General features: G+C 40.2%; 1 protein-coding gene across 3 annotated transcripts in view; it reads left to right on the top strand.

Moving 5' to 3' along the window:
• The window catches only part of LOC124216344 (protein artichoke), a 134,730-nt gene extending 121,925 nt beyond the window's left edge, over window positions 1–12,805 (top strand). The window contains exons 3-6 of one of the 3 annotated variants that reach the window (XM_046620753.2): window positions 4,818–5,114; window positions 5,943–9,044; window positions 9,474–9,817; window positions 9,886–12,805. In XM_046620753.2, the coding sequence (XP_046476709.1) occupies window positions 4,871–5,114; window positions 5,943–9,044; window positions 9,474–9,817; window positions 9,886–10,428 (4,233 nt within the window). In that variant the 5' untranslated portion in view covers window positions 4,818–4,870 and the 3' untranslated portion in view covers window positions 10,429–12,805. Of the gene's footprint in view, window positions 1–4,817; window positions 5,115–5,925; window positions 9,045–9,473; window positions 9,818–9,885 lie in introns of all 3 variants that reach the window. The other 2 variants (XM_046620754.2, XM_046620755.2) reach the window with 2 other exon arrangements.
• The last annotated feature ends 10,974 nt before the right edge of the window (window positions 12,806–23,779 follow it).

The following is a 23,779-nucleotide window of genomic DNA, read 5'->3' as shown; positions in this document are numbered from 1 at the left end:
GTCATATGTATACAGTAAGTGGTACCAGTTAATGCAGTTTGCCATGATTGTAGCACCGTCAAAACCGGAATATCATGACTTTTACTTGTCAGGTATATTATTTGTTACCGATATTAAATTCTCTAAGCTATGGTATGATAATGACGTATTACGCAAATATACAGAAGTTAGGAAAAGCTGGCACACGTGAGAAGAAAAAACTTTGTTCTGATCAAATTATTCACATTCGCGCGATCTTGTTTCGCCACGATATCCTCGAGGTTAAGAGGAAAGAAAGTGGCAAAGTAGCCGAAAAAATGGATTGAGACACTTTTTACACGAGGAATTCTGGTTTTTCCTTCGTCTTTTTCTCCGGCCAATAATCTATTTAACACCAAGGTCACTATCTCTAATGGCACCTAAGATAGCGGAGTCGACGGTTGTTCAATGACCGGACGGTAAAAACGGAAGGACCTCAGCCACGCCCTTTCCAGATTACGAGCCTCTCTGATCCGCTTTAAAACTCACGACTATGACATCTTAAGACATTTTTTTTTTCGATTTGTATTTCTTATTCGTTACGCTTCTACCTCAAGGAATGGACATCCTCGTTTCCGCCTTCAGACAAATTGACATTTTCCACGCACTTATGATTAAAAACTATGAAGTGAACCCCAACCAATGCATAAGATTCATTTCTCCCGTATGCAAATGTTTGATGCGAGCTTTGCAGTCCAAATCTTCGCTGCAGATAATATTATTCGCAACCCCCTTCGTGTATATAGGGTGTTTTCGAGTAAACACCACGGTATGTTGGATTGCCTACCATTGAAGGGAACAAATATCGGCAATACAGACCTACCGAGTCATCGGTAGTTAGCGCGTTTAAAGTCTTTGCAAGTAAGCTGGAACTGCTCCGATTTCCATGTTGTGTTCATTTGTCCAAAAAGTTATTCCGTTTTTTGTCACCTATGCCGAAACGTTCACTGGTCGCATTCCGGAGACACGTTGAAGTGATCATATGACTTGACTTGACCAAAGTGATTAGGTCTGTTTTACCGATATTTGTTCCCCTCGGTAGTAGGCAACTAACATACTACACCGCTCACTGGGAGACACCCTGTATAGGGGATAAATGGCGAAGCGTGAATCGATTGGAACTTACGAACCAGACTGACGGCTGTATCGCGTACATTTTACGCGTGCATTCGTTAGACGGTTTGATGTATTCCGAGATGGGATACGTTACGATCAAGTCTAGGAATGGAGGAAATTGGAGGTAATAGTCGTGCGACATGTATCAACGAATGTCGGCAGAGATTGAAATTGACGATGAAATAAAGCCGGCAGACGGGAATCCTCAGATGCGAGATCGGGATTATCGGATAAGAGAGAGATGCAAATGTCTCGGCCCCAGATTGCTACCTTGCCTACTAACCCTTCTCCGCATTCATGTAACATGCCTTCGCAAACGACTCTGATCGCTCGAAACTGATCGAAAGACTGCAGGGAGTCTCGCATCTGCCGGAGAATGCGAGCCTTGATAATAAAATGACGAGAACGAAATGATATTGTCATCATTTTTCATGGTGGTTTGGAAAATTTTTTATCAATATCGATTTTATCAACTTCGTTATTGTAAGATGCATATCATGAAGTGGAAAACTGTTCTGGACTTATTCAAACTTCTTGAAACGATCAAATATTAACTTTTGTAATTGAAAACGTTCAAAGTGCTGTAAAAAATGGAAAAATTAGGATGGAACCGATCTTATAACGGTCGGATAAAAAACAGAGATTTGCGCTAATTTTTACAGAACTTTGAAGCAGGTGGATCTATAAAATTGTTCGAATAACAGAATTTAAAACCTGTGGCGAGTGAAAAAAAAAGTAATTCAAAATAAGTAAATAGGTTCCAACATATCCCTGCACATGGTCATAATTGTAGATCAAAGTCCGAAACTTGTGTGATGATACGAAGTTAATTTTATTTCTCAATTTTTTGTGATTCTCAGAAATAAATAACTGTTCGCGAGGTGCTTAAAACGTGCAAATGGATGCGATTCATGTTATCTTCCAATTTCCTGTCTTTTGGCGAAGAGAAGAAAAAAACTTATACACGCTCACGGTGTTTATACATACCATCACAGGTCTGTACCCACACTTATAAATGGGAGCCACACTCCCCGGGTGATCCAGGATTGCGAATAACGTGCACACATATTTCCCACACCGGAATTGTAGTGATCGATTCGCTTCCGTTTTAGAGTGGGTGGAGCTTTCTCGAGTTTCCTGGGATCGCGATAGGAAGACAAAAACCCGGGACTGTTACGAGGTAGTGGATAAAAAAAAAAAATGGTTAAAGCCGAAAAAGAAGAAAAATATTGGACTTTACCCTCCTCACCCCTTTCGACGAATACAAAAAAAAAAAAAAAACTCAAAGTGAACGGTATGTGGTTTAGAGGTTTTAGCGGTCAGGGAGATTAATCTTCTCCATTATACTCACTCCGCGGAATGCAGAGGCGACGCGAGAGGGGAAGAATATCACCCCTTTTCGACTTACGTGGTGCCTACCGACCGTTTTATCACGTTCGAACGAGGGCAGGCCGGCGGAGTCTCTTATCGTTAAACACGAACGATCGGAGTGTTACTATCGCCACGTTGTCACGTCTTCGGGAGGGAATAACCCCGTGACTCTAGGCGGCAAACGAAATGTAGGATTTAACGCGACCCAAACCATTTTAAAAAGCGTCATGGAGGATATAAATCGTCGGCCCCTTTCCGTCGCCTGCAAAGAAGAAGAAGTCGCTGCGATGTTGGGGGTAGAGAAAGCTGGAGGAGGATATCCATCAAAACTTTCCCAAAACATCGCTCATAAATTTATCTGAAAGATTTTCGATTCGTCACGATAATTTACGAGCGGGAACAGTAGGCATCCTTACACGACGAAATTCCCGATCATCCCCTCGCTTCCCGGATGTTCCAGGACCACTTGAGGCCACGTGTAGGTAGATAACTTATACGAGGTAATTTATAGGCGGCTGCGGCAGGTGAAAGCGTGGAAATTATTTTCCCTTGGCGAAGGGGAAGTTACATGGGCGGGAAAAATCTGCCACGATTCGCCCGTTTCCTGCGTTATCGGAACCGGACGTTGAACAGACGGCAGCGGGGAACCTGTTAACGGCAACAATTGGCCTCGTACGATGCGCAACGGGTGATGGTCGGTTCAATATTGAGTTACCGTTTTGCCCGCCGGCGATATCACCGTCAGATTAATCAATGGATTCCGCTCGTGGTGCAGCTGCGGCATTGCTGCAATCGAAGTACTCGACAGCCCGGTGAAACGGGGATTTCGCCTCTAATAGTCGGATATTAAATCTCTTTATTGTTTCGTACGATTTTTCACCACGCTCTTAAAAGCCCGGTTATTTGTGCATATTTTAATCGACAAACAAGCGTTGCTGAAGACTTAACCGAGCTTTCAGGGAACATCGTGTAGCTATGATCCAGTCAATAACCTTCTGCACAGTCGACACCTGTGGCTGATAACACAAAAAATTGACGCGGAAAAGTAATGCGGAAGTTTGACATCGTTCTACTTCTTGATAGTAATTAATTACTCGTTGACAACGAATGAGCAACAGAGAAGGGTCGTTCGATCATGTCCCGTTCCACCTTACACGATGCCCGAGCGATCTATTTAGATAAACGAAAATTGATTGGATGTGGTAAAGTTGGACGTTCCGAATTTACCACGATCCTCATGATCGCGGACTTTTCTCTTTCGACGTCAGTGAAGTCAGTACGGAGAATTCAAGCTGGAATTTAATCAGCGATAATACGAACCTGGATTCCAACCATTTGACGTCTGAATCATAATTTCATTGCGCTGACGGGAAGTGCTGAATTTTAAAACAGTCGCACAACTATTTCATCTCCCATTCCGTATTCCATACACTCGGTGAGAAACAATTTCGAACAATTATTTCCACATCTGCGTGTTAAACATTGTTTCGTTTCACGTTCATCCTCGGTGTTACAGTAATACGCCATACGCATCACGGTTGGAATTTAAACGCGGTTAATACCATATGTCGAGCGGAAGAGAGTAAAATTTGTAGCTGATAATATAAATATCAAAATATGTATTGAAAATAATAAATGACAGTAAATATTACTTACAATACGAGACTCGCTCGCAAAAGAGATTTCATTTCTGTTTAACCTTTTCACTAACCCACTCCATGAAGTTTAACATTTCTTAGAAGCTTATAGGCTCAACAAGAACTTTTCAAAAAGCTACATTTTTTCAGTTACAGATTTTTCGAATTCGAGAAACACGTGTAATTTCTCACAGAAAATGAATCGGATTAATTTAAATAATGAGATATCTAAACTCAAGACCTATAATAATTTAAAATACATCTCTCGGAAGTCATCGTAGGAAAGTGATTAGAGGAAAAAGCAATTATGCTATTAATTGGAAAATAAAGCAGAATGGACCGAATTTAAATGGTCAATCTTGAATTCTGAAAATCAAAAGAGTACTTTCAAATCTAATGCTTCTAAATCTACTAATGCAGTCTTGAAGGTTTCGAATATAATTCCATGTAGTTTAACTTTCCCACAATCTGTCGCAAATTTCAAAAATTTTTAGATTAACCTCAGTCCAACTTAAACCCATGTATAAAAATGATAGAATTTGGAGTTCTCAGGATGAACCTGATAAGTTTTCAGAAGTAAGCACACAATCTTAAGGGAATTTTGATATTGATGATCCAGACAATGAAACTCCGGTGTACCGAAAAATAATCTCGACGTATTTAATTACATTTCAGATCACCATCAACTGACATATCGGTCCTCATTGAGAACCAGAAGTGATGTTACGATGATGCAAAGCTTTCATCCGTGGATGTGCAGTTGGTTGAACTCGGCTAGGCGTGGTCATTGCTTGGCGCTGGTCGCCCTGGCAATAGTCCTACAGGTTCAGGCTCAAGCCGTAGAATGTCCGCCAACGGAAACGATCCCCGGATGCCCGTGCTACAATTTCGAGGATGGTTTGTTCCTAGAGTGCGCTGGCGCTACCGAAGAGATGCTGAGTTCCACGCTACAAGGTGTTCTCAACGCTGGAGGTAAGCTGTACAACATATTCACCGATATCAGTCACTTCAGAAGCACTGCGAGTATCTTAAAACCTACCTAGTTCTTTTTCCTACATGCTAGAACACTTGTCCTCGCAACAATCCAAAGTCAATATTTGTCAGTCTCTTCACTGAGTGGATTCTTGTCGTAGTTACGGTAATCCTAAGAATACGGATGCTACCCCATTTTCATTACACTTTACTACAAAAACGCAACTCTGCATTGAAACAGAAATTTCAGTACATGCAGACAGCCACTGTATCATCATACTCTCACTTACAATGTACCCACTTCCAATAGGAAAGAAGGTTGTTCTAAAAGCATTACAGATTTCATATTGGCACTTGCACTTGCATTATTTAGTGTTTATATAGAAGTGTAAAAAGATTTAATTGCTAAGAGCGAGTGAAAACTGAGAAAATTTACAATGATTAGAAAAGCGAACGTAATGATCAAGTTCGAAAACTTGTGAATTTATCATTCACTGTTTCTCATAATCACAAGTACTCGAAAGCTGGTAATGGTGAGTGCCGTTGTCACTGGCGTAAGAGATGCAGAATGTGCCTCGATTTTCATTAAAATTTTTCCAGTTTGTTAATTTCCAAAATAACATTTATACTTACAAATCGCTAGCCACGTATAACAACGATCCTCTGCTCATGAAATTCCATTTCCATATATCTTTTAAGGTTCAAAGTTATCATGGCAGCCTGGAAAACAAACGCCGATTTTTGCGCAATTCAAGTGATTATCAACCATTGACAAGATGTATTTTTAACTTGATCCACTGTGTAATGGCAGGGGTGAACTCTTTCTAGGAACGGATACGCTGGTGCAGTCGCTGAGCGTCTATGAGCTTGACAGGACGGTCGAGGAGCTGAAGGAAATCGCGTTTCCGCCAGGTTCACAAATCCGGTATTTACAGATATCCCACTCAGCAATACGGGAAGTGAGTGAAACAGCTTTCAAAAATCTGAGACAGAGCCTGGAATCTTTGGCTTTGGTGTCCGGACGACTGCCGCAAGTCCCCCAAAAAGCTTTGACTGATCTCCATAAGCTAGCGGCACTGGATCTCGAGGCAAACCTGATACACGACCTGCCCTCCTTTTGCTTCTACGGTCTAAAGTTGATGAAGCTCAGCGTGAAGGGTAACCAAATATCAAAGATATCGGAGTACGCGTTTGCCGGTTTGGAGGAAAACCTGAGCAACCTTGACTTGGCGGAAAACAAGCTTAAGATTTTTCCCATGGCACCACTAAGGAGACTTGAGAATCTTGCCTCCCTCAGATTGGCATGGAACGAAATATCCGAGCTGCCTAACGATGGGTATTCGACCCTCAGTTCGCTGCTCATGCTGGATCTGAGCAGTAATAATTTTGATAAGCTTTCCGAGGACTGCTTTCGGCCGTGCCCGATACTCCACACGCTTTCCCTCTACTATAATTCCATCGAGACGATACACAAGGATGCCTTTGTCTCCCTGAAGGACTTGGAGTCCATTGACCTTAGCCACAACAAAATCGTCTTCCTTGACGTAGCGACCTTCAAAGCAAACGACCGCCTGCGCACTATAGAGTTGAGCCACAACCATGTTCATTACATCGGTGGAGTATTTGCCAACCTCCCAGAACTCCGGGAGTTGTATCTGGCAGAAAATAACATTCTGGATATACCAAGCGATGCATTTGCAGGAAGTATCAGTTTGGCTGTTGTTTACTTGCAGCAGAATGCAATTCGGAGGATAGACCCTAGAGGGTTAGTGACTTTGAGCCAGCTGGCCCAACTACATCTGAGTAATAATTACATCGAGAAAGTTCCCAAAGAATTTTTAGAACACTCGGAAAATTTGTCCTCGTTGTCGTTGGACGGTAATAAAATCCGCGAGCTGGACGTTGGCACCTTTTCAAAGCTGCGACAACTGCGTGAACTCCGACTTCAGGATAACCAAATAAAAGAGGTTAAGAGGGGGGTATTTTCACCACTTCCGGTCCTTCTCGAACTACACTTGCAAAGCAATGCCATAACGGATATAGAAACTGGTGCTCTTCGAACCTTGCACAGTCTTCAACACGTCAATTTGCAAGGAAATCTTCTTACCGTTCTGGGTGATGTCTTCCAGCTTTCCTCCGGAGATTCCACTACCAACGGAGCCGGTGGAAGTTCCTTGGTATCTATCCAGCTGGACAGTAATGGTCTCGGTGTTTTGCATAACGACTCACTGCGCGGACAAGCTTCGGTCCGCATAATGTGGCTTGGACATAATAAATTAACCCACCTTCAGGCACCTCTTTTTCGAGATCTCCTCCTCGTCGAACGCCTGTACCTGACCAACAATTCCATATCTCGTATCGAAGACGCAGCCTTTCAGCCAATGCAAGCTCTCAAATTTCTAGAACTGAGCATGAACCGCCTAAGCCACGTGACAGCAAGAACGTTTTCGGAACTTCACGAGCTCGAAGAGTTGTACCTACGAGACAACGGGCTCAGACGACTGGACCCGTACGCGTTGACGGCTCTGAAGAAGCTTAGCATTCTCGATCTGTCCGACAACCACTTGTCGATCCTGCACGACGCAATTTTTCAGGAAGGGCTTCCAATCAAGATTCTGAATCTGAAAAATTGCTCGATTATTAACGTGGAACACGGCGCATTTCGGGGTTTGGGCAACCTGACCGATCTCAACATGGAGAACAACGCCTTGACGGCAACTGCGCTTCGTCGACTCGATATTCCTGGCCTTCGCATACTCGCCATCTCTGGGAATAATTTCACCGAGCTCACAGAGCACAGTTTCAACGGCCTGCCCGCTCTTCAAAATCTATTTATGGACGACGCGCAGCTGGTCCAATTGCCGGAGAACATTTTTGCAATAAATCGAAACCTGGCGAGGCTACACGCTTGCAAAAATTTGCTGAGATTACTACCGCCGGGAATATTCGACGGACTTTTGTCGCTCAGGGAGATAAGGCTCGACGATAATCGATTCCTTGAAATCCCATACTCCGCACTCTCCAGCGCTCTGAACCTCGAGATACTTTCACTTTCACAGAACCTCCTGGTAACTGTTGATGTGGCAAGTTTCGCCGGGCTGAAATATCTGAGAGAATTGGACCTGAGCAAAAATCGTATCGTAACGATGTCCGGATTCGCGACTGCAAATCTATCCCGACTTTTGTCGGTAGACCTGAGCCACAACCACCTGAATGCTCTTCCGGCAAACTTTTTCGTTCACTCGTTGATGCTGCGACGGGTCGATCTCGCTGAGAACAAGTTCCGACAAATTCCAGCGGTCGCGCTGTCTGGTCAGAATCTGCCCAGTCTGGTTTGGCTAAATCTGACCAGGAATCCACTGAACAGAATTCACGATTTACCCTCGGAGGCGATGTATCCGCTTCTTCAAGAGATCCACATATCTGGGACTAACTTAAGCATTGTCACGTCCCAGGACTTTGAAGCCTTTCCCGCTCTACAGCACCTCTATCTAAGTCAGAATTGCATATCGAGAATTTCGCCCGGAGCCTTTCGAAGCTTACCAAATCTGCTCACACTGCACATGGGAATGAATAGCATGGAAATCGTACCCCAAGAAAGACTGCAGGGTCTCGAGCATCTCCGGATACTCAATCTAACGCACAACAGATTAAAAGAACTAGAGGAATTTCCATCCGATCTTAAGTCGCTCCAAGTGCTCGATCTCTCTTACAATCAGATTGGAAACGTCGGAAAAGTGACATTCAAGAATTTAATCAGCCTTGTAGAGTTACACTTGTACGGAAACTGGATAAACGCAATCGCCAGCGAGGCGTTCAGACCTTTGAAGAAGCTTCGGTTGCTGGACTTGAGTAGAAATTACTTGGAAAATTTGCCGTTGAACGCCTTCAGGCCCCTAGAGACGCAGATACGAAGCCTAAGAGCCGAAGGCAAGTAGATTTTCTACCCCATAATATTTGCTCTCTCCCTGTCAAACTCGCAAACCTAGATGCCCTGCCTCGCTCACTAGAATTGGGTTCAATCTCCGCTCTCCTTAGCCCCAAGATCCATTTGACCCTTCCTTTTCCATCCCAAGCCAGGTCAAGCTTGACCGCGCACAAACTTCCTCAACAATTTCCCACACTATCGACATGCATCAACGTTTGGATTCTTTGCAGTTTTTATGACTTATTTTCTTTCTCTCTAAGCGATTTTGTACTTTGGTTAATTTACGAAGCATTTAAGATCCGTACGGACCTTCAAAAAACCTGCGACCTTTCCTAAATAAGGTATCGTTGGAATCTGACGCCATGTAACGAGCGTGCCGAAAGAGGTGTTTGTAAAAAATTTCTCCGCTCGAACGACTTCTGGTTTTGCAGAAAACCCTCTTCACTGTGGCTGCGAGTCCCAGGAGTTGTGGGAGTGGTTGCGGGATCATCAGAAGCTGGTTGGTGGTGTGGGTCGAGGGAGAGGTCGAGGCAGGGGTGGAGTTGGAGTCGGTGACGTCGAAGGAGGATTACTGCGATGCGAGCAGCCCCCGGAGCTCCGTGGTTTGGTCTTCCTCGACCTTGACCCGCACGCTTTCTGCTCGGCGCCTTTGGTGCTCAAGCTGGCGATCCAGGACATCCAGCCTTTCTCGGTCCTCGTCTCCTGGCAGAGCCGCAACCACTCGGGTCTCCACGGATACCAAGTGGCTTATCACGCCCTGGACAACGTCGACGAGGTAACACAGCCAGCGATCGCTCTGTTAAATCGGAGACGAATTAACCAAGGTGACCTCTTCATCCACAGGTTCGGGGCAAGCTACTCGATCCGAAGGCGCGCTCGGTGAAACTATCGAAACTCGCTTCGGACACCAGGTACCTCATTTGCGTCCTTGGTCTTGGAAGCTGGGGGAACCCGATACCGGAAGGAATGTCATCCTGGCAGTTGAACGCCTCTCACGACGACGTCATCGAGGGTTCTGCGCTTCCGGTTATGGTCGACTCTCCTATGAGCCGTTGCACCGAGGTAAGGACCCTGGATGCTCCGGACTCGATCGTCGGAGATGGGGCAGTCGGGGACCGTGGGGGACTGGCCAGTATTCTGACCCGGAGACTGGGCCTGATAGTCGGCAGCTGCATGGGCTTCGTCGTATTTGTCGTACTGGTATCAGTGCTGGGTTATATGAAAATGAAAAAGCAAAGAGCCGCCATAAAGCGAGAGCAGCCTCTCCCGACCAATCCACCAGAGTATATGTCCTATCGGCACTTCTCTCTCCAAGGTGCTGATCGCAGTGAAAACTCCTGCCCAAGTTTCATCAGCAACATTGGTACCACGCCCCTGAACTCGTAGCCAAAGGCCTCCAAGTCTCACCGAAGCCCAAGTGAGCACGAGATAGAGATGAGCAACATCTCTAACTGCAGTCAGATATTCCGTTGACTGATGTCTGGAAAGGAATTAGTAGATAATCGTGCTCGTGTAGGTGATACAACCTTGGTAATTGGTCTGTGAGATTGGAGGCTCCTTTTCAAAATACTTATCGATAATCGTCATACTGTAACGTGAACTGTGATGATATTGCAAGAACGTTTCCATGCTTTAATTACCCCACCATGGGTCACAAAGTCGTGACTCAGTTCGGTGAAAACCTAAAAGTTCTGAGACTGTTTAAATATACGTCGATATTACGACGCTTATCACGTGAAGTGACAATTTTGTGTTAAATTGAGTAACATTAAAAACAATAAATGTAAAGTAGGTTAAATTACGTATTTAACTACAGGAATCGTCAGATATAAACATTTTCTAAAATATAAGTGCAAATTGTTTTCAAAAAAGCGTAATCATCGAGGACTTTAAAAATCCAAAATTGATTTGCGAAAGTCAAATTCAACGTAAAAAAAAGTGCATCAAACTTTCAATTTAATATATTATGAATAGTAATAAATTGTGAGTAAAGAAGGAAACAAATTTAAAATTACCATCAATTTGAACAAGTGTTACGAGTATGCCAAAAAGGCAAAAAATGAATTTAGTAAATTCCATGTTCATATTGATTCGGAGTGTATTTATGACGTTGAAATTATGCATGTGTAATGATGATATATAATGAAACACTTTAATTTTTGACTTTCATACGAAGACTGATTTTTAAAATTTTTTTTGGACGTAGTCGAATTTGACATGTCGGTGTGTAATAGGGAATGTTTGTACATAAATTATAGTGTAAAGACAAGCAACAAGTTGTCAGATTTCACGAAGAATACCTAGTTCAAACATACCAAACGCATCTAAAGTGCTGTAGCCAGAGGATGAAAAAGAAACTCAATAATCGTACATACGTATTATGTTATACACACACATAGAAGAAATAAATATAAATATAGGTATATGAATATGAATATATGTATATTTAAATATATATGTATTATACATACGTAACATTTAGCAGTCCAGTAACAAAGTATACCGACATCTAGTTTTGTCCTCCGTTTGCGACGCTCAAGGTTCAACCATTGAACTACAACTCAACGGAAACTCAAAAACGCGAAAGCCATCTTGTCACCAAACTAACATGGCCGCCAACGTCTCACCTGAAGTTTTATTTTGGTCACAGAATCGTTTCCAATATTCACTTGTTATTTATCTGTGCTTCAGGCGATGTGAAATTGTGGCAAGAATACAGCTTGCTAGTGATTTAAGGTTCAGCTGGAGCTTGAAAACTAAGATCTCAGCCGGCGAAATCTTCCCTTGAAACATGCGTGGCTAACCCTTTAAACAAGACTATCAGATTACCCCGGATTCTCAAGGCTTACAGAAATCGGGATTCGGGTAGTTGGGAGACTTGCTTACATTTCCGACATTCAGCTAGTTACGGTTAATAGAGTCCAGCAAAGACGCTCGACCAAGAAGGAGGTCGTGATCGGCCATCACCGGCTCCCTAGGCCGACTAATTCCATCCCGAACTTATAACAGTCCCGGAACGAGACCAATCCGAAGCGATTCCTCCCCTCGGCGGTAAATTACTGTAGGTACAACGACAATGGTTTCGGTAAACGCACCCCTCAACGACCCCTAATCCCAAGATAATTACCGGCAGCCCAGAAGCCTGGGGTGTCCTTGATCTGATGAGAGCTCACGGACGGAGGACATGGCAAAACAAATCGCTGATTCGCGATTTGTTAAATTAAGGACTTACGAATAATAAAACAATTAAATTAAAAAAAACCACGTGTGATTCCTGCCAAAATGTAAAACTTCGAATTGCCAAGCGTAATATTGTAACAGATATTATCAATTATTTTAAACATAGATTTGAAGCGAAGAAAATTTGAACGAACGAAAAACAAGAATCAAATTATTAATTATGTATATAGATAGGTGATACTTAATAGCGTTCTATATCACAGTATAGGTTTTCGGATAATAAAATCTATGGTGAAATGACAGTGCTTTTCTCATTTCGTACCATTTTCATTCGCTTTTTCCACCCCGTAAAATTATTCCTGATCTGACGGTACAACAATTGACGATATAACGATTTCATTGCATAATTTGAGCCTTATGCTGGAAAAGAGTTTACTTTGGAATCAAGTAAAGCTGATTTAGTCAACTTAGTGATAGATTTATGATGCAGGTCAATTTGACACAAGTCAAATGACTCATTGGATATTGGACCATTTGCATACGTTACATTGTTCAGCAAAGATAAGATCTTATCTATGTAACAATAAGTGGAGATAAACGAGTGCCAGAGAAATGGAGTTATCAAAATTATTAATCTTGAAAATAAAAATCTAACCATTTACAGAATCTCATTGAAGCAAATCCCTGACATTAGCTGGACTTTTTGGAAATCACGTAAAAATATTTGCCATCACGTGGAACGTACGAATTCATCAAAAATCTACTATATTTCATTGAAATCTACAAACCTATCTTAAATAAATCGTGTGAAATCCTCGAAAGTTTTATAAATCGCAATAATTCCTTTTTCAATCTTTTGAACTATTGAATATCCAAACTGACAGGGAAACCTGAATTGAGCAAGAATCTACATCGTGGATTTTTTTGGACGACGCAAAGGTAAGAGCTCTTTTTCGAGTGTCAATTTATATTGCAAGATACAATGTTTTCCTAGTTAAATGTAACAAGAGTTGCAAGTCTTTGGCAAGACGGTGCTCGTGATGACGATGCTTGTGAAAACAGTAATTATGATGCGATTTGTTCATCATTCGATCAAATCTCGGAACCCCCTTCGGGTTAGATTATAACGGATATTCCACAGCTGTGAATCGCGCCCTGCCAATATATGGGTATTACCGAAGAAGTTTTCGCTGCACTATATCCATAGTGATTGACGTCCTTAGCTCGACTTTAGCGACCCTTGACTAATTACGTAACCACCGTCAGCCGCGAAGCCCGCTTTAAGCTGGCAAATCCGTCCGCCCTTCGTGGCTCCCGTTATAATTAATTAATTAGTTAAACCTGCCCCCTGAACGGATGTGGCATGCATGCGCTCCGTCGCGTTGTTGAACTTTCAAAAACACTTACCCTTGTTGCATGTGTGTATCGTTAATTCTTACACGGAAAAATTATTTTCATCTTTATACGTGCGAATTTGTTCGAATATTCACCAGCACTCGAGAAAATTTTCACCTTATAATTAGTCGCAAGCATCACTTCGTACTTCTGTAAAAAGACAATCAATTCTAAACAGGCCGGAGGTGAATTCCGTGTACCGTCTAATTTTTTTTCATTCATCGCGTGACTGTAGAATTTTAGAATTTTTTTAACAAAATTTTTCACGACTTATCCTCACATTTTTTTCGCAATACTTTCACTATGAATAACAATTTTTGATAAAAACTCAGTTTTTCCAGATCAGGTGATTTCCAAAGACACGCGTCTGTGTCGGTAGGCATTTTTAAAATCGCAGTCAACAATTCGAAAGTCAAAACCGAATTGTATCACTAAAAATTTATGTCTCGTGTTGTGGTGAGGATGCAAAACAATTGACTAATCTCTACTTTGAATCAATTGGAAATTTGTTCAATTTACTACAAAAAATTCGAACAACAAATGAATTAAAAAAATGTTTTTCAATACGCTATAGAAAACAGTAGCCTTGTATTTTCATTTGAATTAACCAAATTGTCTGAAATTTTTTGAAAATAATTCAGAGTGAAATCCGGCATCCGGAAACCATAATTGTATAAAGCTTGGAAGTGTCAGGGGACATTTCGTGTGAGTAGTTAGGGAAATGTAAGGAAAGTTAGTTCGAGTTTATGCCTGGCGCAAATTAGCAGAACATAAATAAAGGTACAGCCATCTACATGATAACTCTGCAGAGGGTATGTAAAATTAACATAATATCATAGGGCACGTTGAGAGTTATGGAAAAAAGAAACTGATCAGTAATATCGAAAATTGAAATTCTCAATTCGAATCTCACATTAACATGTTGATAATTTTTTTTTTTTCTCAAATACTGAGTAAAAGAATTTGTGTTCCATGTATAAAAAGTGTATAAAAAAAAGTCCGTGAGTTCCAGATATCATTAACTGCTAACGTCGCGAACGCCGAATAACTCGCTTGAACCAATAAAAAAAAAAAACGCGTTCAGCAACATTTCCGGATGTATTTTTCTTCAGTTTAATCCGCATACAGCAACATTGTTAACTTTTCATCAACGAACAAAACTTGGATGTAAAATGTATAGTAAACAACGTTTCACGGTGACGTTCTTGTTCACTCTGCCCCGGCCTGAGTTGATGGTCGCGAGACATTCAATTCGGTTCTTAACCGCTAACTTTAATTAACAAAGTCAACTGTTTAATTACTAAATAACAGGGTACTCCAAAGCCTCGGTGTTGCTCCGCGGAAACTGCACCAAAGGCAAGGGAGGGGAAGGGTGAGGTGGGGGGGGGGAGACGCGAGACGCTGTGCAGAGGTCTCGATTCTGGTATCACTCCCCCCCTCCCCCCTCACTCCTTGGAAATTCTCTAATTAGTAACACGAATTCCACGAATTAATTACGACTTATAATTGTTTTAAAATTACGCTCCAAGTTTTCTTGTCCGTAGGCAGGGTTTAATTACTTCGCAAATTGTCGCGCGCGGTTGTTCCTATGTCTTACGCTAAGGTCCCCCCCCCCCCCCCACACACACACACACACACACGCACACACATACAAGTTCGCGTGTGTGTTGGCACGACCTAACTTCAATGTCATGTCCCATGTATATGCAAGTTAAAAAATAAACAGCCAGCAACACACATTCCATGTTGTAAATTGAAACCGTCAACTCGCTCGAGGTGTTTACCTGTTTTACCCTTTTATTGCGAGCCTGAATTGCTGCGGGGTTCACGCTTTTAATATTTTATGGACTGTCCGTTAGGAACTCGTTAAACTTCTACCCTTCGCTTTAATTTTCATCGTTTTCTTTTTTCTTTCTTGTCGGGTTTTTTTTCTTGTTGTGTTTTTGTATTTTTTTTTTTTTTTTTTATCTGGTACCACGTTTAGGAATTATTATTCAGCAGGAAAAGCCTCGCCACAGAACGGGCCTCGAATTACATTTCAGGCATTACTTACTGTCTGTATTTTTAAGGTTCTCTGCAAAGTTCTCGTCTAACGACTTCAATATTGCGTTGGAACAGGCTTACGATGGCTCATTTTACTCCTCGTACTTTCCGGAATTGCGCAAAGTATCTCAATTATGCACGTTTTTGGCTCCTGAAATGCGGAAAATGTAGGAATAGTAAGATGTGTCAAAAAACAACACATTTTTTGACGATTCTTGTGTGCGTTAGTAAAAAGCGATCCGCCATCGGAATTTCAACCGTTTCGGTTCGTTTGTTCATTTAATGTAAGAATAAAAATAGTGAGTTTACTCGGTCGATAAGAGTAGGCGTACCACATACCTTTAAAGCATAATAAGGGCCCAGTTACAATTCCCCAATTTTGCACGTTCTCTCAATTTTTCAGCGGCTCATATTAGCGTAATATTTGCACAATGTTGGACTAAAAAACTAGAATCAGCGAAAAAGGTATTACAGTCCCATGCAAATTTGTTCAAGTTTTTATCGATCGGAAAGCTCAAGTGTGAACTTGAAACAAATCTCTGAGAAGCTTTTGGCACCTTTAATAGCTCGATGCGCATTTTTTAGATAAATAACGTGCCGTGAATTACGAGATTTAAAAGGAGAAAATTTTTGAGATTTTCAAAAACCAGATTCTCTTTGTCTTAAAACTTATTCCTCAGAATCGTTTTACGGTTCACAAGACCCAAGGTCTCAAGTAACACAACCAAATCACAGATAGGACTAACCGATAAACGGAATGCGATAAAATTTTTCGGTTGTTTGTCTAAATCATTTGATACGCTGATGACACTTGTTCGTCTAAAATTTCCTGTAACTCTTTTCAGATTTTCAGAGTATGCCGAAAAATCAGAAATAACAAATGGAGTTATAACGGTAGGAAATAATTCACAACATCGAAATGAATAATGACGTCGCTCTCTGGAAGATCTTAAAATTTTCGTAATTCCGCAGAGCAGATTTTCGCAGTTTCGTTCAGATCCTCGATATTGGCCGGAATATTCGAAGTTTGATGATTTCTAGAAACTTCGGAACGGCGAGTGCATTGCTGAGAAAGAGAGAAATAGAAGCCGTTGTATTTGAGAGCACTATCGCATACCGAGGCTACAATAAAATTATAAACGATGACCGTCAGACTTTGGCTGAAACCCCATGGAACCCCCCATGTACACTTGAATACGTTTTCGTGCATTATACGGTCTGTCGACAACAATTATATTTCCTGCGGTCCAACTGTAGATATCTGTGGGATTTCGACACGGTCTGATTACAGTCCCTCAGGGTCAGTATCATAAGTCTACATTGTCTGTGGTATCGCAAGCTTCCTATATTATAAGCTTGTCGCGGTTATACCGACCAATGCTATTTCTAAAACCGAAAGCTACACGTTCTCTAAAATCTCGTGCAAATATACATCTGTTACACTCCCATAGTAACCACACCCCCTCCCCCCTGTTAAGCACATATACTAACTACACTATGGTGATTTGGAATTTTGCATTTTCCAAATACCATAACTCTTGTATAACCAACCAAAAAGTATTTATGGCCAATGTTTCTTGGGATAAAGTTTTACAAGAATCGATCAGTAATAATCTCGATTGCAAAAAATGATACTGTAATGGTCAAAATACGTTGAAATCAGAACAAAGGTTTTCAAAAATCGCCATTTTTCCAATTCAAGGGAAATACATTTTATATAAACATTTATCAAAGTTGAAATGTTTTGCTCTCGGGAAAAATATCAGTGCATGGTTGATTTATGATGACAAAACATATTTGTTTTTAAAAAAATATTAAAAGCCTGATTTTTTTTTAACATTGCGTAAATCGTAATCTAGGGTGATGACATATTTTTCGTGATGGGAGAAGACGATTACATAAAGCCGTTAAAAAGAACCACAAACTGAAAATTTTAGGTGATGCAAATTTGGACTGGTGTGTAGATTACGTTTAATACGGGTTAATTCTGTTCAATTGATTGTGAGTCAAATCCGCGAAGCTCGTTATATTTATAGCTATACTTGTGTTATCGTCTGCTTACTTTAAAGTGTGAAAATTAGACTGGAATTAGAAACAGATTTTCATGAATATGAGATGATGTCAAATGATTCACACGTATCGATACCCTTGTTCCTAGTTAACAAAGATTTTGCACTTTGCATAAGCAGAATTAGATACGCGACATTTTTAACAAATATCATTTTGATTACAATCTTATTTTATATCATCTTTTGACTTTGTTAAGACTTTTCAATGGACAATCACTCATTACAACGATTTGAAGTGTATAAATCCATGCGAAGCTACACGACAATCCAAGTTCACATCGGAAAAATGAATCCAAATATAATCGTAACTTGATTTTATGATCGCAATATATTGGAAGTAGAATATATTGACACATTCGTTTTAATATCTCGGCTTCGCTGTTCAAATTTGATGTAAAATGAATGAAAAGCGTAGTTAAATCTGTAAGTATGACTTGACCGAAAAGTATCATGTACAGACTGTATAATTTTCTGCGGGTCGTTTATAATTTTTCCTCCATTTTCGAAACCGTGAGAAGGGTGGCCCTAGAAAAGAGTTTCAGATAACCTTGTCAGGGTTTTCCATTCATCATCGGAGCTCGTCCGGGTGATGAGGCAATTTTTTCGTACCATAGTTCGATTTTGTCTTCTTCTGAATACTGTCTATATATATATAGATGAATCTTTGATGTTTCCAAATTTTGTTTAACAGTTTCCAAGAAAATTTGCGAGCAAGTTTTCGATAGGAAAACAACAGGAGATGAAAAATCCCCCGTCAATTTATACGATTAGTGAAATCATCGAACCATTTCCGGTTAAAATTTTCACCCCATATTTTGCTGGCCACAAATTTTTTTCATACCTCCAAATTACTCGTCAAATCATATTTTTCGCGAGACTTGATAATAGGAGAGGAATCTTGGAAAAAGAGCTCTGAACTTTTGAATAAAAATTGATGATTTGGGGCAAGTAAGTAAGCTGGAAAATTTGTTTTCGAAGATACATTATTTGTCAATAAATCGTAATGTTTTCTGTATCAAGAGTATAGAATTAGAGAGAGTGGATTTATCTCTTGGTTCTCAAACTATCGTTACTTAGCTGCGTAGATGAATAATGTGTCTTTTTCACCGTTGTAGTAGATTAAATTCTGAATCGAGCATTGAACTTATTAAACACGAACTAATAATCAGATAACTAATACCATCAATATTGGCTTTGATTTCTCTCATCTTGGGTGAAGACACAAATCTGTACCTATGCATATACTACCGCAACAATTAAAGTCCGTTCAGTTATTTTTAACTGCAGGGATAATTCAAAATCTGATCTCATCGGTCTGAATAATGATGTTCGGTAAAAAAATCTTACTACGGAACATCGACAAGGTGAATGTTTACTTAACTTATATCCCAGGATTTTCATTTATCTGAAATAAAAAAGTTGAATTCTCATCGGGTAGAGTGAAACTTTTATTATGACAGAATGTTTTATTTCTGAAAACCTTCCGCTAATAAAAACGTTGCAAAAAATTCAACTAGAGAAATCAATTCGAAGAACTAAAGGAGAACTAGACGAGTTGATGCCTTCAAAATCATTGGCTGCACAGGCTAGTAAACTCACATGTTTTAACAACTTACGGTGGTCAGTGAATGCTTTGTCTATTCATCAAGTTTTCAAGCTCCTCGATTTCAGAAATTCCAACAATTATTTATGACTCTGCGGTGACTGATATTTTGAGGAATCTTTTTAGAGTTTGTTAAATATTAATGGAAGCGTTTGGGGGAACAGTAAGTGGTGGGGGTTTGGACCACGAGGACCGGATCGATCGGAGCCACGAGAACAAAACTATCTACTTACGTTTGCTCGAAATTTCTAACTACGCAGTCCAGTTCCGGAACGCTGCCTTGCCATATAAAAGCCAGATATCTACGCTAGAGTTCAATTCAAAATTGTCTCCCGACGAGACCACATCTGACGAGCGATCAAGTGCGATTATTAGTAGCGTTGCGTCGAGTTGTCATTGATCGAGGTTTGCAAACAAATCGAGTCACACTCATCAGAGTTATCAAATAATTCAAAATCTGTATTTCTATCAAATAAAGTGCTGCATTTTTGTTGACGTTATCGTTGGAAGTAAATTCTCTGAATTTTCGAAGTGAGCGCATCTGCTTTGAGAAAATTAACTTCCACAAGGCTCGTTTTATCCATCACCTTGTCCGGGTCACCCGGCAAGCTTCCTTGTGGATTTTCTGGAACTTTATCACCTTGAGAAAATCAACTTTTACACGTTTTACATGAGAGGCAATCAACATCCCAAGGCTGGCATTGTTTATCACCTTGTCCGGGTTCCCCGACAAGCTTCCTTGTGGATTTATCAGAATCTATCACCTTGTCAAGTTTCATTGACAAGATAAATTTTTGACTTTCGAGAAGCTTGTCTATACGATCGATCGTATCTGTCTTAGCTATCTAAATTTCACGTTAGCATTCATCCCTCCTGTATAAATGATCAAACACTCTAAATACGAGTAAAGGTACGATCAACAAATGTTTCTGCGTTTATCCTTCTTACACTTATTGTAGTTCTTTCAAACCAGTTAATCGAACGGAGTTTTTAGAGTGAATTTGCAAAACTTGACCAACGGCTAAGCCATTCACCAACCATTACGAACTGGCCACGCAAAAACAACCATAAAAATGGCAAAATGAATTTGTTTATGCCCAAAATTCGTGCTGATAATCACGGGAATATACCATGTAATGCAATGTTCATTCTCGCCCTCTGTTACCGGCATCGTGGACTATGATTTTGATCACAGAACCCGTGTAATACACTTAGCAACTCTAAGCCTAAGAAAGATATAGGGCTTGAAACTGATCTAGGTGGAAGGTACAGCTAGTATACGGATCGTCTACGCAGCAAATTAATTATTCAATCATGTAGAACAATTGCAGAGAATTATAGAAACGAAAATCATTGACGAAATTCGTTTCATTTGCAAAATTATACGGTGATTTGTAAGTTTGGAGAAAAAGAAACCTAGAAATAGAAAAAAATAATAATTTACGATACCGATCTACTATTTCTGATTTTTTTTCTTTTTCTTTTGCCGTTTCCTTCAAGAAAATTGTACGACTTTACCGTGTTGAAAATAATATCTAAGATTTTCTACTAATTTTTAGAGAAATGGGAACATTTCGTACAATTTTGTACAAAAAAAAAAAAAAATCGTTTTCGTACAAACGTGTAGATTTTAATAAAAATTTATGTTGTTTTAGTAGAAAGTATACAAGACGCAACGATTTAAAAACAATGAATAAACAAATGTTCATGAAAAGCAATATATATTTACAATTTTGTACGATATGACACGAAGCGGTCAAATTTCTGTGAAAAATTCGTAGCAGTAGAAATTTTGACCACATTTCTTAACTTCATTGACTTGTTTCTTTCTTTCATTCCGTTTTCCGTTGCCTCACTTTTCAAATTTCCAAGTTCACGTAACGCGAAATGTAATGTGCAAACATGGCGCTTGGTTCATGATCGCTTGAGGCTCGGAGGTTATTTAACAAACAAACATGTAAGTTGGCAAGCGTTGTGCGTCCCACGAAGCTCCGACTCGCATTACTTATGGAATTTAACGACGACGCGAGGTTACGATCCACTCTCCTCGTGTTTTCGCACAACACATTTTACCGAACGTTTTGAAATCCGACAACGAGAGCTGTGGAATAATTACATAAACCTGCTAACGACGGAACCATCAGCAGTTACCTGTTCATACATTTTTCCAAATTTAGTCTACTCTTAAAAGCACTCTGTCCAATTATACGAAATTCACTTTAACCTACTTAAAAAGACCAAATAGAAAGGGTTGTGCAATTTTCGTTGAAGAGATAAATGACGTCAAAAAATTGAAGAAAAAAAAAACATACATCGAAAAAGAGACAAATCTGTCGTTTCTGGTCTGTAATAACGCTATTATGTTGCCGAAATGTGAATACTTTTATCACACGGTGTGTCAGCTACAAAGTGGAAGTGAAATTAGAAGAAAAAAAAAAAGCTAACGTGTCATCTGTAGACCATTTCAAATTTTATTTGCGAATCAAAATAAAACTGATATGTATATATGCTTGGAAGGCGTAACATGCACCAAGATTCTCATTTTACGCAGTATTTTAACATACTTTTATTTTTCCTAACGATACAAAAAAAAAAAAAAACGAAGGCATTGTTCGTTGTTTACCGGCTTCTACAGTAAAATGCAAATTATTCCAATACCTTCTCGACGACGAGAAGTTGTAAAAAATCAACTCTATCACACGGTGTACTCAAGTAACACTGAGAGTAAGGTTTTCGTTTCAAACTAATTAACAACAACATTCTTCAGCCGTTATAAAACAACTTTGGGTGAAACAACCAAAATTGAACAATTCAGCTTGATGAAACAATCGCGAAGCATCCTGATAAATATTTGATCGCACGATTCATCGGTTTCGTCAACATAAGTTTTCTGCCAATTGAAGTTGAATAAAAGAAGATGTAACAAAACCAATCGTTTTTCTTACTTTTCTTTATTTTAACTTTATTTTCGAGTGATCGAGAGTTAATTTTTAACAATTATGTAGAACATCGAATTTGTTTCAACAAATAATATTATTGATTTTTGTAGTTTATTCTTGCATATAATTAACTCAATTACTATCTTTGTCAAAATACTTTTTTTCGACGTTCGACGTTTTTTTTTTTTTTTTTTTTTTTCCGATCACTTTAGTGCAAAGAAAAAGTATAAATGGGTTCGGTCGAGAAATAACTTCTACTAATTTTAACGAAATCATGTTGTTTGTAACCTCTGGAAACAAGAAAATCGGGTTTCCATAAAATGTCCGTCTGTCGGTTTGACGCACTGTTTTTTAAATCAGACTTGATTATCTGTGGAACGATCGTATATGACAGGTATAAACTTCAAATTCACAAGGCATATTCGGTTACTAGGCAAGGTTGAAGCCTAAGAATTTGTACACGACGGAAGTAATTCTCTGACTGCGACAAATAATTCCCCGTTGGCTAAACGATGAGAAGTCCAGGGAAATTTTACTTTGCATTAGTTATTCACGCTTTGGAAGCGTTGCAACAATGGGAATATTTTCCAGAATAACAAAGCTGCAGCTTATTTTCAAACAAGCAAACATTCGAAGCCCCCTTAACAGCTAATGAACAAAAAGCAATATGTATAGATATATACTTTCTGGGACACCAGAAATCCTGAAAGAACAAAACCGCGACCACGACGAGAGTCGAAACGGAGAAAGAAATAACGGGGTGGTTCTACTCTCGTGCTATATTCTACCGAGTCCGATAAAATGGTTCGAAGAAGTCTGGGAACCCGTAAGAGGCGAGACACTGCATCCTGGAGACCATTTCCTGGCTACTCCCCGGTCACCGTCTCTTACATCCTCCTCAGGGACCGACGTGTGAGATGGCTCGGGCAAATATCTTCTATATACGGATAATTTTCTGCTTTGGCGAAGCAATAAACGAAAGGCAGAGAGAGAGAGAGAGAGAGAGAGAGAAAGGAGAAGAGAAATCGAGGAGGGAATAAACGCTGTTGCGGCGGATGCGATTTTTAGTGCAGTTTGTCTAATGGACGGACAACTTGGAGGGCGAAAGAAAGGTTAGTTCTGGTCTTCGGTTCGAGGAGAACAATCAGTCAAAAACTTTTCACCTAGTCGTCAGTGCTGACAGGCCTTGGAGGCGATGATACCCAGATGCCGGAGGACGTTTTCTCCTTCGTGTGTATTTCCGCGCAGGATAAGGATCCTCGCTTTTATTCCCAGAGTGTATTTTGTCTGGCTTATATTTCCGGCGGATCTTCTTCGCATCCTCCTTCTTTATGATGTCAATTTTTCTTCTACATGCTGAGCTTGACTTACTCGAATCGAATCTGCCCAGTCTCCGATTCTCTCGTAGGTATATACAGAGTGAATTTCTAACGACTGCATAATCCGTCGTCTGATAAATTTTAATGCGCATGCGCTAGAATCCGAGAGCAGCTCTTTGCCAGGGTGAC

The sequence above is a fragment of the Neodiprion pinetum genome, chromosome 4 (assembly GCF_021155775.2).
Source record: "Neodiprion pinetum isolate iyNeoPine1 chromosome 4, iyNeoPine1.2, whole genome shotgun sequence".
Classification (NCBI taxonomy): Eukaryota; Metazoa; Arthropoda; class Insecta; order Hymenoptera; family Diprionidae; genus Neodiprion; species Neodiprion pinetum.
Note: the sequence above shows the minus strand (reverse complement) of the source record. Positions and strands in the feature narration are given on the sequence as shown.